This window comes from Prosopis cineraria, unplaced genomic scaffold (genome assembly GCF_029017545.1).
Source record: "Prosopis cineraria cultivar Desert tree isolate PC_DT_omini unplaced genomic scaffold, ASM2901754v1 PC9, whole genome shotgun sequence".
Classification (NCBI taxonomy): Eukaryota; Viridiplantae; Streptophyta; class Magnoliopsida; order Fabales; family Fabaceae; genus Prosopis; species Prosopis cineraria.
In genome coordinates, this window is record NW_026555340.1 from 20,785,295 (window position 1) to 20,798,174 (window position 12,880).

At 36.1% G+C, this 12,880-nt stretch overlaps 2 protein-coding genes across 5 annotated transcripts; both read right to left on the reverse strand.

Annotated features, from left to right (window-relative positions):
* Window positions 1–708: 708 nt before the first annotated feature.
* Window positions 709–4,650, reverse strand: LOC129320748 (uncharacterized). Its single transcript, XM_054966328.1, has 6 exons — window positions 4,387–4,650; window positions 3,964–4,252; window positions 2,964–3,068; window positions 1,754–2,009; window positions 1,521–1,598; window positions 709–1,147 (listed from the first exon to the last, which is right to left on the reverse strand). Exons 2-6 carry the CDS (start codon window positions 4,000–4,002, stop codon window positions 1,008–1,010), a joined length of 618 nt encoding a protein of 205 aa, XP_054822303.1. The 5' UTR covers window positions 4,003–4,252; window positions 4,387–4,650; the 3' UTR covers window positions 709–1,007.
* Window positions 4,651–6,747: 2,097 nt separating this feature from the next.
* Window positions 6,748–11,461, reverse strand: LOC129319458 (VAN3-binding protein-like). Of its 4 annotated transcripts, none has more exons than XM_054964532.1 (7): window positions 11,060–11,461; window positions 10,270–10,392; window positions 8,904–9,339; window positions 8,378–8,602; window positions 8,188–8,237; window positions 7,861–7,918; window positions 6,748–7,592 (listed from the first exon to the last, which is right to left on the reverse strand). In XM_054964532.1, exons 1-7 carry the CDS (start codon window positions 11,387–11,389, stop codon window positions 7,378–7,380), a joined length of 1,437 nt encoding a protein of 478 aa, XP_054820507.1. In that variant the 5' UTR covers window positions 11,390–11,461; the 3' UTR covers window positions 6,748–7,377. The 4 variants fall into 4 exon arrangements, with proteins under 4 accessions (XP_054820507.1, XP_054820505.1, XP_054820504.1 ...); XM_054964530.1 differs by having other exon boundaries at window positions 10,270–10,395; XM_054964529.1 differs by having other exon boundaries at window positions 10,270–10,395; window positions 11,033–11,460.
* Window positions 11,462–12,880: the final 1,419 nt, after the last annotated feature.

The window sequence follows — 12,880 nt, forward strand, 5'->3', positions numbered from 1 at the left end:
ATTTAGACCCTGCCACCACTAGACTGAACTTGGACCTTGGACCTGAACCCAACCCTCCACTTGGACTTTGGATTTGTATTTTGACTCTCTCTATCGGCCCAAATTTCTTTTTTTTGACTCTCCTGCTAAAAAGTGTTTGATTGAACAAGAAAGTTGTGCCAATTTACTCAGAAGTCCCAAATTTGAATCCTTGAAATGCAAGTGTTTCGTGGTAGAACTTTCACTCAGAATCCCAATCTAACTTGATCCGGATTGGTCAAAGCTTTAGCTTTAGATATTAGATAGTTTACTAGCCCCTAAAAAAAAAAAATCCTAATCAGCTACATGCGTTAAAGGGGACTAACTGGATGATCTAGAGGATTGGAGCAGATGAAGATATTCACGACAATGCTTTAAGAGGCCAAACATTTTAATTATTCAGTGACTTTCTTTAATTATTACATAGAAATTTGGGTAGGTAGATCCTCAAGCAACTATGTTTTAATTGCGCAGCCACTATCAGGCACGGCAAGCTTTTCAGTGGAAATCTGTTATATACATGTTACATAGATTTAGTTCATAAATCATGGGTCTTACAAGCTTGCCACATTTTATACTGATCATCATACACGAACAGAATGACTCAATTTAGATCCCATAATAAACAAAACTTGCACCCTTGCTGCCCCATAGATATAGTTAATTCAAGGCTTAGTAATGGCTGGAGGATTGACTCAAGTTCTCTTGAGCATTGTATTGATTCACAATCCCAAATACCACAGACAAAACGCAGTTGAAGGACTAAATAAATCTCATGATTACAGAACCTATGGAAAGAGTCTACGAAACCTGGGCATCCATTATGTATGTGTATATAAATTCAAAAATTTAGAGAAACCATAATTGAATTGTTTCTTTTTCCTACTGAAGAGCACATGAAAGCTATTTAAAACACTCTTCATTCTTCACTACATAATTGATAATTAAACTTGCCCTTTTTTTTTGGCCCAAAAAAGAGAGTAAGGCTTTCATTTCTTTAAATTCTCTTCAAGTCTCTCAATCGCTGCACTAATACCACTCTTTACTTCTTCCCTTCGATCTAATTCTGGATGTGAAGAAATCGGATTCCCTTCATTAGCTTTTTCTACAAGCTTCAAATGTAACCAACCTGCCAGACAAAGGAAACATAACTTCAACAGGTAGCCAGAGAACTTGCTTCTCATGAAAATGAGGATGGAAAAACTCTTAACACATTGTAAGAATATTACACAACTATCCTCCTTAATGTACCAGCTCAGGAAAAAAAATCAAGTTGAATATGTAATTTTAAAGATTTTCATGTTTATTCAATTAAAATATAGATGAGGAGGCATTATGGCTTTTCAGAAGCTTTGGCTTCTCTATCTTACTAAAAATTTCTCTCCTGTCATTGGCAGGGTGGGGGCAAAATCTGCAGATTTTCATTGAAGGAATATCCATACTAAAGAAAACAAAACTCCAATATTCAAGAAAACTGAAATATAATGTATTAAACATGGTACCAAGAGGAAAACAAAATGCTGCTCCCAGCACAGATCCTAGCGCAACATTCCTTGCACGCCAAACGAGTGATCCTGGCACTGAAGTAAGAAATAAGCTTTATCATATTGAACCATTCAATTTCAGAAATTCACACAAGAAAATAAAATGAAATTCTTTCACAATGTTTATCACATCAGTACAGAATGCTCTAGGGTTGCACAATGAATTTAAAACTAGATGAATGGTTCTTTACTGATCAAACCAAATGTTGCTGCAGTGGCTGATCCTGCCCCGACAACATTAAAAACATCATGCACACCCCGCTTTTCTGCTAGCAGATTCTGCATGCCATAAAATGCAGCAGTGAACATCCCAAGTCGTACTCCACCAATTATTGATCCCTTGGTAACTCGAATGAACCGCTTCTCCATTGCATCTCTCATTAATCGATATTGTTCACGTTTATCAGGTGTGCTTCCAAGTTTCAACATCACTTCTGCATCCTTGCTCTAGCAAAACAGGGGAAGAACTTAATGGATGTCAAAATTAACTGAGAGGACATTGTGGGGAAAAAAGCATATAAGTTAATGCTATGAGAACCACCATGAAAATGATGTATGACTAGTTAAAGAAAAATGAAACCAAAGCAAATATAACAAATCAATGTCTAAATTAGTTTTCCTTTCATTGGTAAACAACCATTATACTTGTAGTTCACAGTTCTTACATACCAGCAATTTGCAAGATTTTTTATAAACATTAACTTTGTATACTTGTGAACCAGGTGAGATGGATTCATATTGATTTCAGATGTAAACAACTTCTACCAGCAAAGACATAAGTAAATGTACATTAATGAGACTAATTCTATTTTCCTTCAGTTAACAAAAAGGATTATCCCAAATATAAAATAAAATATAAAAAAGAGATAAAAGGACAACTCATTGTATTTTTAAGCAAATTATGTAGCATTATCTAATGCTGTACCCTGTGCATTCTCATTTTCAGAGCAACTGTGATTTTAGCTTCATCATACTTAAAAGAAATGCAATGTTCAAAACAATTTCACCACAGTGGCACACTTTTAACACCATCTGACCTCTCTTTCCAACGATACACGTTTGTGTATAGCTATATTTAACAGTTTCTTACTCATCATCTCATACTAGGTCATTTTATACTTTGCCTCTAGGTACATTCTTCCTCACCCTAAACTCATGCTTTTACAAGCAACGTTAATTCTCTGGAACTGCAAATAAGAAAAATAACATCAGAACCTCCTAGCAATGCTGTCCAACTGAACTCATCATAGCTGCTTAGTAGCAAATCAAATGCAAACTCATAAAGAATGCAATTATATTCCTTTGATTTTAATGACATTTCTTTGTTGAAATACTAATAGTCTTCTATGGTCAAAGGACATGAACATAATGCTTAAAGCATTGTTTTAGTTATAAACTTACAACAGAAGCAGATGCCTCCTTGCTGCCTCCATACAACATGCCTGCAAATATTCCAACAACAGTTGCTGTGCCCCAGTTAACAGTTCCAGCTAATTTAGGAGTATCCTGGTAAAGAAAAGTAGATTAGCTATGAAAACAAGTTGAATTTAGCAATATATAATTTACTACCCATTATAAAATAACAAATTTCAAAAGCTTAGAATAAATGGAGGAAGAAGTGCACTAATACATTTATGTACACAGTACATTTCTAAAAATTGGCCAGGGCTCATGAGTAGTGGCATATTTATTATTAATGTACACCTTGCACCAAACCTTATATATATCTACATATATATTATTGGTAGTTGTAGCAGGGTAAAATAGGCTGATCACTGATAGAAGGGGATATTAAAGCAAGGATAAGTTTACTGCATCTAGTATTCATGCCTACCATGCCTCCCGCAACTCAAGCTGATAAACCTCATTAACAAGGTGTTTAGTGAAATTTTGAGAAATGAATCCTGCATTAGCAAACCTTCCTCTGCTGATTACTTCTTATTACTCTCATTTTGTGATTTAGTTTTTTTAGATCAGTTGGTCAAGCATTAAGCAATTGAGATGCTTAAAATCAAAATTTGATAGATACTCGCTGCTTGCTTTAAGTGGAAGGACAAAATTCAGAACCAGAATTGAACAACCTAGTTTGACAATTTAGTGGACTTGTGAAGTTAAAATTCTCCAAGTCACCAAGGAATTTAACAAGGGTAATACTCCAACTCCAACTCTATGGGCCTTATAAGCACGAAATAGATTGTTCCTTCAAATATGTCAATGCAGTTATCACTATCAAAAAATTTGATAAAAAGGAACTTCTACGGCTCTCTAAATCCTACGTAAACACACTCCAAACCACCAAACAATACATCATCATAAATTCAGTACCACAGAGGGCTACGTATTAGCATATAACATGAAATAAAAGTCACCAATTCAAGGAAAATGGGATGAAAGTTGTTACATAGGGAACGGAGGATTCTGAGTTCTCAGTGGTTTCCATGGATGGAGGAATGCAAAATCAACGCCTTAGATAAAATGCAAACGAACTTCGATAATCCATTTGGTAGCCGAGAAATTAGGAAAGACAGCAAGAATCCGAGAACTCTTCGAACTTCGAAACGGATCAATGAAATCAATACGCAACAATCAGAATCAAATTGATTCAGTGAAGGAGGGCTCGTACTCGTACTGTTACACCGCCACGGAAATCTCAGCTTGGATCCAAAGATGGAGACCTGTGTCGCGAAATGCTGTAAAAAGAATGAGTTCATATTAAATCCATTAACTTCCACATGACCGAAGTCTAATCCACTCCAGTAAATTACTCTTAAAGTAATCCTACTACGAGAAGCCAGACCAATTAATAGGAAATCAAATACAATACCTTGAAGGAGACGACGTGCTTGACAATAGGAGGCTCGATAAACGACGACAGTGGCCTTGACGGTGGCGACGGCTCGCCGAACGGAATGACCCCGGTTGGTAACCAGAAAAAATAGGGGCAAAATAAAGAGCACACCTCAACCTATTTGCGGAAGCTTATAATAAAGCCTCTATGCCGTCTCCTCTAGTGGGAGTTCAGTCCAGTTCCTCGTCAGCAAAAACCAAATCAGTTTAGGTACGGAGCTTATTTATTTCATTTCATCCACCAAAATCACAGAAGACAGGAGAAATATTTGCCGGGGAGAGACGATCGGCTGTGGAGAGAATTACTGGGCCCAGAATAAGACACTTTGGGCCAGAATTGGGGTGGGCCAAAAGTACTTTGGATCAGGCCCAACGAATGGAGAAAAGCTAAGATTCCGTCCTATGCGTCCATGTGAGTATTTTCAGTGCAAGGAAAGGGTTGGGCTTCTTTCCATTTTTTCGGCTCTACTTTGGATCAAATTTTAAATTGAGTAGGATTTGGCATTTCATAAGATTGTATTTTACTACTACCAACTAGAGCCAGAAATGTAGATCAAAAGATATGAGTTGGGCCCAACAACTTATTATGAGAGTCAAGCCGTGTTGAAAAAAAATTATCCAAATAAAAAATAGCTCTTTTTTTGCTCAACCAGATGACCTATGAATCAAATGGGCTGGCCCTAATGAGTTAAGATTAGCCCATTTAATCTATATTATTTTAGCACTACAATCCCCTAAGATAAATATATTTGAAATGAATCATGATATAATGGATCAATCTCATACATTTGTTTTTTGAAAATTTACAAAAAAATTAAATACATTGGTGAATTAATCTATTTAACCACCAACCTATAAAAATTATATTGGGTTGGATTGAGATTTTTTTTACTTCATATAAAAAATAAGTTTAACCCAATTCAACTCATGGGTCAACCTATATGGTTCCAATTAACTCATTATAAACTCTACTATGTATGAACTCATTTGGAAGAAACAAATACTAGACGTGTTTTTTAAAAAATTTGACAACATGTTCTAAGCTGTTTCATTAAAGGCCGTAAAGCTAATAAAGAGCTAATCTGTCGTTGTCTAAACTGTGTCGAGATCAAAATTAAACTGTAGAGCGACAGGCTTGGATTAAAAGGAAGGCAACTACATGTGTCGTATGTATGATTGGGGAATGTGCAAGCATTATGATGCACGATATATATATATATATATATATATATATTCCAATAGGCAAACTGGGAATCGTACATAAATTGCTGTCCACGGATTCAACAAAAGGCTTGAACCTCAATACTTGAAAAGCTGGGTGGATCCCAGCCATCTCAGTCTGCGAATTGAACAATCAACAATTTGTGCCTCCAAATTGTTAATATTAACAATCATTTTTATACTGTGCCTTTAAAGTTGATCCAGAATCATAAAGCCATAAATCTCCTGTTTCATTTCATCTTTTGAATTTCAAGGCACTGTTTCTTCCTGTTCTGCCTTGTTTTTTCCCCTGTAGATTACAGTTCTGTGAATTTGGATCTTCTCTGAGAATCAAGATTTGTCCAAGAAAAAGGTTGCACCATTAAGGAGATCCAATTTTACGTGCTTTCAAACAACACTGCAAACCTTTTAAGTTAAAGAATCTGGAAAATTTATAAAATCTATAACTTCAAATATAGTCCCCCACCCAAAAAAAAGAGAGAGAGAAGCCAAAAAAGAAAATGGAATACAAAACTCAAGTCTAGAAGAATGACAATAAAATTCCAAAAAGGGATCAATGAAAATTAAGTCTCAAAAAATAAATTATAAATATTGATTTACATACTTTCAATTGTAAACTAAAAATTTAGATATCTTATTTAAAATTAAAATTTCTAAATTTATAATTATCTAAATTAATATTTATAAATTATTTTTCAGAAAATTTTATGAACTTAACTATCATTAATTTTTTTAAAAAAAGACTTAACTGTCACATTCTCTAAAGTATATTGATGGTGATTTTTTTATCTAGGAAGAATGACAATTAAAGATCATAGAAAAAATGAACATAAAATTATAAATTTTAAGTTGCAAATAAATTTTTTAAAGAGTTCAATTCAAGTAATAAATAGGCATTCTTTTTACATTTTGTTATTGATACAAAGGCCTTATGTTTTATTAATTATTTATTATCCCATGTCTGGTAACATTGCTTCAATTCCCATCAACAAATAGTATCCTAATTAGAATAAGTATATTTAGGGAACATTCTCCAGCTCCCGATCTAATTTTCTTAATCCTCTTGAAAGAATTTAAAAAAACAAAATAAAACCTCCCCAATCTGTGAAGCACTTGCTCAAAGAGACAACGTCAGATTATATATAATAAACTAGGGAAGGTCATAGTCCAAAACAATGATAGCTCCTCCAGTAGCAGTAGTACTAGATCATAAACAATAACATTAAACAACAACCACTAGAACCCACATGGTATCACACAAAATGCTTCATAGGATCAGGCTCTTGTGTGCGTCTTTATCTTCAAAGTATTAATTAATACTTTAAAAAGACTAAATGGGGAATTCTTCCTTTTTCTCTTTTTGACTACCCCAGTACAAGATACCCTTTTCCTTTCCACAACAGTGAAAGAATGAAGACCATCCCTTAAGTTCACATGCTTGTGTTCTTCACTTTGGTTCAAATACACTTTACTTTTTAAAATTTTTATCCCATTTCACAATAAAATATAACACACAATAGCCAAAAACCCCATCATCATCATCATATTGTATGTTCCGCAAAATATTGAAGAAAGAAGACCCCATCTTAAGACCATATAGCTATCTATGCCTTTAGTTTTTTTTTTTCTTTTTCTTTTTTCCCCCTCTAACCCTTTTTACAGTGAACAGAACCCCACCATGGAGGGATCCTATATCCCTCCAATTTCTGCAAAAAAATTACCATTTTTCCTCCTTCAGAAGAAAAGTTCATATTCTGTTCTTATTGTTCCTTTCAGCAGCAATGGAGAGAAGCCTTGAGACTCCCTGAGTCCACACATCATACTCCCTTTGATTTTTGCATTCAAATTCGACTACGCCTCGCATCACTGTCTTCAGCCCGAAGTAGCGCCGGTTCTCACCACCTTCGAGTAGGTGCCTGCCGGGCCAGGCTGGCATATCCTTTATCACTTCCAATACCACATCTGCAGAATTCAAAATAAAAAGGAAAGGGTGAGGAATTTCTCGGTCCCCATCGGGATGTGAGTGAGTTCTAGCACTGCATCTTTGAAAATTCAAAAAAAGAGGGTGAGGAATTAAAGATGACGGCTTTAATCTCTTGATATTTTAGTGATCAGAGCTTTCACAAATCCCTAAATGGAAGAAGACCCACCTCCAAATCTGTTACTAAAATAATTATTAGAGAAAGACAAAAGCAATCAAAGAGACACCCTAAAGACTAAAGAGACTCACTCTTTTTCTTTTTAGTGATGGTCCCAGCAACATGTCTACTCTTCATCTTCAGCATAACCTGCACAAAAAGAGGCTTCAAAAGAGTTAAAGAATGAAGATTTCTAAGAAACTAAAGTAAAGATCCAATCTTAACACATCATCATTCTGCTAATAAGAGAAGCCCACACTTGCTAGCTTTTTCCATGATGAGGTTCAAACTCATCATTAACCATCGCTCCTAATTGAAGATCCCCAAATAATTATCCACTGATTGGTCATTCATCATTGTCTAGTATCCAACAAAGGACGTTATCCTAAGATCTAAAACAGATGGAATAAAAGTCACACCTGGTTCATCCTGTTTATGTAAACTGATACAATTTTCCAATGAAGATCACCTGCAAATTGTCAAATGAAACCACAAAAACAAAACCCAAATCACTAACCACCATGTACATCCAAATCTCAACAGAAACATTAGGCTACATCCCTTCATAAGCTATAATCTTGTCCTTGTCCTATGTTATTCATATCATACCTTTGCGAGTTCGTTTAAGGAGTTCACAGCCTCTGGCAAGTAATTCTCTGCTACAGATGCCTAAGAAATTTTCTTCCGGGGCTAATTCGCCACTAAAGCTGCTGTTTGAATTGCCGTTGCTTCCATTGCCACTAGCTCCCATGCCTTTCTCCACAGGAATTACTGCTGCAATATTCCAAACTTCCTTGAGGGCCCTTGCTTTCAATGTGGCTGCCCCACGTAAAGCTGCCAATTCAAAGTAACAAGCCCAAGATTGGCCTCATCAGCAACGAGTCAGTACCACAAAGATCAAATCATATTTTGGTCCTCCCCAAAGAGAGTCATTGTCAATTTTAATGCTTTGAAACAATTTTGTACCATTTCAATTCGTGGATAAGTATAGAATATGTGATGCTCAGAAGAATGTATAGTGGTATTCTAATTTTAACTTTAATATCTCTAAAGATTTAAGATTGAAATTCAATCGTACATTTTCAAGGATATTTTATTGGGAAAGAAGGAAGTGATTAATCAATTATTTTCATACCTGTAGCTGCTGCAGCAGTTAATGTCATGATGTCTCCGGCGGATCTCACATTCACGGCGGAGCCGACAACCGATTGAAGGTGCTCACGCTCAGCACCCATGGCTTCTGCTGCCTCGACGCACTGTGCAGCGACCAAGGTCGCCGCCGAGGCAACCGCCATGTCAGTTTTTGCCATCTGCTCGTCTTTACCAGCTCCAGAGGACGCCGCAGTGGCGGCAGCGATGGCCGCGACGGCGGCCGCAACCCCGGCAACAGAGACGGCCGCGTGAAGCTGAGCATTGTGGGCCCTGGTCTCCTCTTTTTTCTTCTCCTTCCTATCCTTGAGCCACCTCCCGACCGTCTTCCCCCCGCCTCCGGCCGCGGCAACAGTACCTCCGGCGACGGTGGTCGGCCGGAATTGAGTATTCAAGCTGCTGTTGTTGGTGGGGCGGTTATACTGCAGAAGAAAGGAATTGGCGGGGTCCATTAACAACAAACAAGCTCTGGAAACGGAACAACAAAACCATGTCCAGAATCTGCGTATATGATCTTCTTGTTTCTCTCAAGAGACACATCATGAACGAGAAAGGAAATAACAGTTGAAAACTCAAGATAAGAGAAATCCCAATACAAGCAACCACCTCGTGCTTCTTGGGTCCATCGGCCATTATTGCAATCGTAATAGAGACGAATTTCGAACTAGCAGGACAGTCCTATGTGATGATATATTCTAACCAATCCAAACGAAACTCATGGGGTCGAACTCGAACAATGAGAGAAACAACAAATAAAGCTAAAAATAAAAGTCTGAGAGTAAAAATAGACAAATATAAAGAAATATTCTTTTATCTTTTACAGTAAGTTTTCGTTTTCGTTCAGCCGACTTACTAGCATATCACGGGAGGGTTAATCTAATCATACATAAATAAATGGGTTAGTCAGAACAAGTGTCTCATGGGAAGAAGGAAAACGAGTGGAATTAATTAAGGCATTGAAGAAAGCAACGAGAAGAACCACCACCACCACGAGTGCAGGCTATTTCTCTCTCTGGGTATATCATTAAAGAGCGTTGGTTATAGTGAAAGCTGAACTATATGCTCGGTTCTAAGTTGGCAGCAGAGAGACCAGTAATCGTTTTTCGTACCACAACAAAAGTTCAAAAAACAGCAGCGGCAAACATGGCTGTCGGATTAGGTGGATGTCAGATTCCGGCCCGGAGTCCACCGGCAAGGTGGAAAGCGGTAATAATACGTGTACGAGACAGGGAAATATAATTATTAAAACGCGAATAAATTAAAGCGTCATGATGGATCTAATAGGAGTATAATCGTATAGGACTCCATTTTTGAAAAAATGGTACGACAAAAAAAGGGACACATATACATACCTTGACATCGTCGATCTCAGAGGGAGACACAGGAGGACTATCGGTTAAGGAGCCACAGCTCTGTGTTCCGTTGAGAGGGCCACTACTGTGAGAGAGCCTGCCTGAAGTGCGTGGAGATACCTCCTGCTGCGCGGGTGAAAGCAATAATTGCGTCAGTTATATATTGTTTGTGAATGAAAAAAGAGCCATTGATTGTTGTAACCAAACCCGTTGAGATAATGAAAAAAGAGTGAGAGAGGGCCGGGGGGGGGAGAAGAGGAATGATTGTGCTTCTGTTACTGGTTGTGCGATAAAATCATGAAATACTCGTGTGAGGAGGATACAGAACGGAAAATTGGAATGTGAAACTGAAAGAATCGATGCACAAGAAATGTGAGGAAAGAGTAAGTAAGAAACTGAAAGAACCAGAGTGATTGTGATATACTTCCGTGAAGAAGAAGAAGATTACCTGGGAATGGAAAACACAGGAATCTGAGAGGATTGATGCACAAGGAATGTGAGAAACAGGGAAGAAAGGAAGAAAGGATTTGATTGGAGTTTGAGAACAAGACAAATATAGCTAGAAACCAAAATCAGTTTCTGGAAGTGTGAAAGAAAGACAGGAGTGGCTAACAAGAACCAGAAGGAAAAAACAAGAGCACAGATGGGCTAAGAAAAAACAGTCACATAAATCCATCAGAGATGTTTCCATCTTCAGGAAGGAGAAAAATCGAAAAACAAAACAAGAACAAAACAAAGAATGCCGTGATTTGACTGTACATACATGCTCTGCTCCACCAAGCTCACTCACCGACTGTGACATAATTCGCTCCATGACCATCTGCGAAGTCTCAGAGGAAGCAAAAGAGAATGGGTTGCCAGAAACGGTGGCATTCTCTTCGATTTCGCCGGCGATGTCTTCGAGAATGGGACCGCCGTGAGCGCCAACGCCGGGAAAACCTCCACTAGGGGGCTTGGAAAGCGAGAGCTGAGCTGGGGAGAGAGCTTTGGAAACTTCAAGAGCAGAGACGCTCCATGAACGAGAGAGGAACTCCATGGGCTCACGCGGGGTCTCCGGCGGCCTGAACATGACGGAATGAAACGGGTCGGGCCTCCAGGGCTCGGTGTCGGGTTTGTCCATTTGCAGCTTTCAGAGCAGTGAAGAAGAAGAATGACACAGGTTGGTGATAGAAAGTGGAAAGACGCTTTGGCGTTGTTTGTATTTGGTTCGGCGTTTTTATAGAGAACCGAGGGAAGAGATGAGAGAGAGGGAAGAGATTATCGAATCAAAGCAAATCATCGGTTATAAAAGGGAAAAAAACAGAGAGAGAGAGATAGAAGGAGTACAAAACTACTAATTTAATCCAAATAAAATAATAATAATAATGTCAGTATTTAAAATAAGAAAAATAATTCTGAGACTTGTAACATTATTATTTCCTTAGTACGCCATACTGGACATTTTTTTTTTTACTGGGTATAGATATCTTCATGTCCAGTCTAACATTAAACATAAACACATCCCTTAACAAATAAAATTTAAATCATTTGATAGTTTTATAATTATTTTCTTAGATTTACCTTTTGTTTTATTTTTTTTAAATAATTTGGTAATTTCAACTATGATTATGAAAGCATTTACGTAGTTTATTTAATAAAAATATAATTGAAAAGATATATAATTTTTAAAAATTTAATTTTAATTTTAATTTTTTTTAGAACTTATCAATGTTTTGTATCATGAATTTGCAAGTTCAGGATAACGCTTGAATTTATCCAACAATAGTCATACTGTATTTTGGTATCAAATTTATCAAAAATTATATTGAATTTTGACTAATTCAATTGACATAGAAAAAGAATCGTAAAGATAACAAATCTTTTTCAACGTATGTTTAACAAAATTGTGTATTTGAAACTCAATTTAAAGAGCACTTGATAAGCTAACATGTACTTAATTATATTAAATAATAATATAAATTAATATCATATATATACTTCATTGTGTTTTTATTATAGGATGCCTTCTAAAAAGATCTCTTAATTCTTATTACAAGACATTAGATTTAATAGTAAATATTCATTATATTTTTTAATATTATCTCTATTTAAATTTATTAACTATTAAAAATAATGTAATATAAATTTAAAATTTTCTCATTTAATAGATATAAAATTAGAATTTTATTCTATTTTTATATAAAATTAGTAACTTAGTCATCTTTTTTTTATTTTGATGAGATGGATAGTGCGTCCTGTATAATATATTTATATAGGTGACTATTTCTTTTTTTTTTTTTTTATGTCTACTTCAAATTCAAATAGTTCAATCCAAATTAAATAACAAGAACTTAATAAAAGTCAGTGGGCATTATGCATTAAATGAGCTAAGATTATTCATGAATAATCAATAGGTTAATCCATTATAAATGTTACATATTTTATTAGGTTATTTAAACCTGAATTTATTTTAGGTTGGCAATGTTGATGGAATTAACTCTTACATAGCCAGTACATGCCTGAATCTTGACATCACATATATCCACCATCCTTCCTACCCCCTCACCCTTATTAATGCTTGTTTTATGTGGTTTTTAAAATCAAGTTATTCATATATTCAATATATTTAATA

Excerpts from the sequence above, each read along its gene's own strand:
- LOC129319458 (XM_054964529.1), bottom strand. The coding sequence starts at position 11,389 with ATGGACAAACCCGACACCGAGCCCTGGAGGCCCGACCCGTTTCATTCC. Across the intron at positions 8,603-8,903 it reads AACTGCTGCAGCAGCTACAG|CTTTACGTGGGGCAGCCACA; the intron begins GTATGAAAATAA and ends TTGAATTGGCAG. Across the intron at positions 7,919-8,187 it reads ACATAAACAGGATGAACCAG|GTTATGCTGAAGATGAAGAG; the intron begins GTGTGACTTTTA and ends CTTTTTGTGCAG.
- LOC129320748 (XM_054966328.1), bottom strand. The coding sequence starts at position 4,002 with ATGGAAACCACTGAGAACTCAGAATCCTCCGTTCCCTAT. Across the intron at positions 2,010-2,963 it reads AGGAGGCATCTGCTTCTGTT|AGCAAGGATGCAGAAGTGAT; the intron begins GTAAGTTTATAA and ends CTGTTTTGCTAG. Across the intron at positions 1,148-1,520 it reads AGCATTTTGTTTTCCTCTTG|GTTGGTTACATTTGAAGCTT; the intron begins GTACCATGTTTA and ends TTTGTCTGGCAG.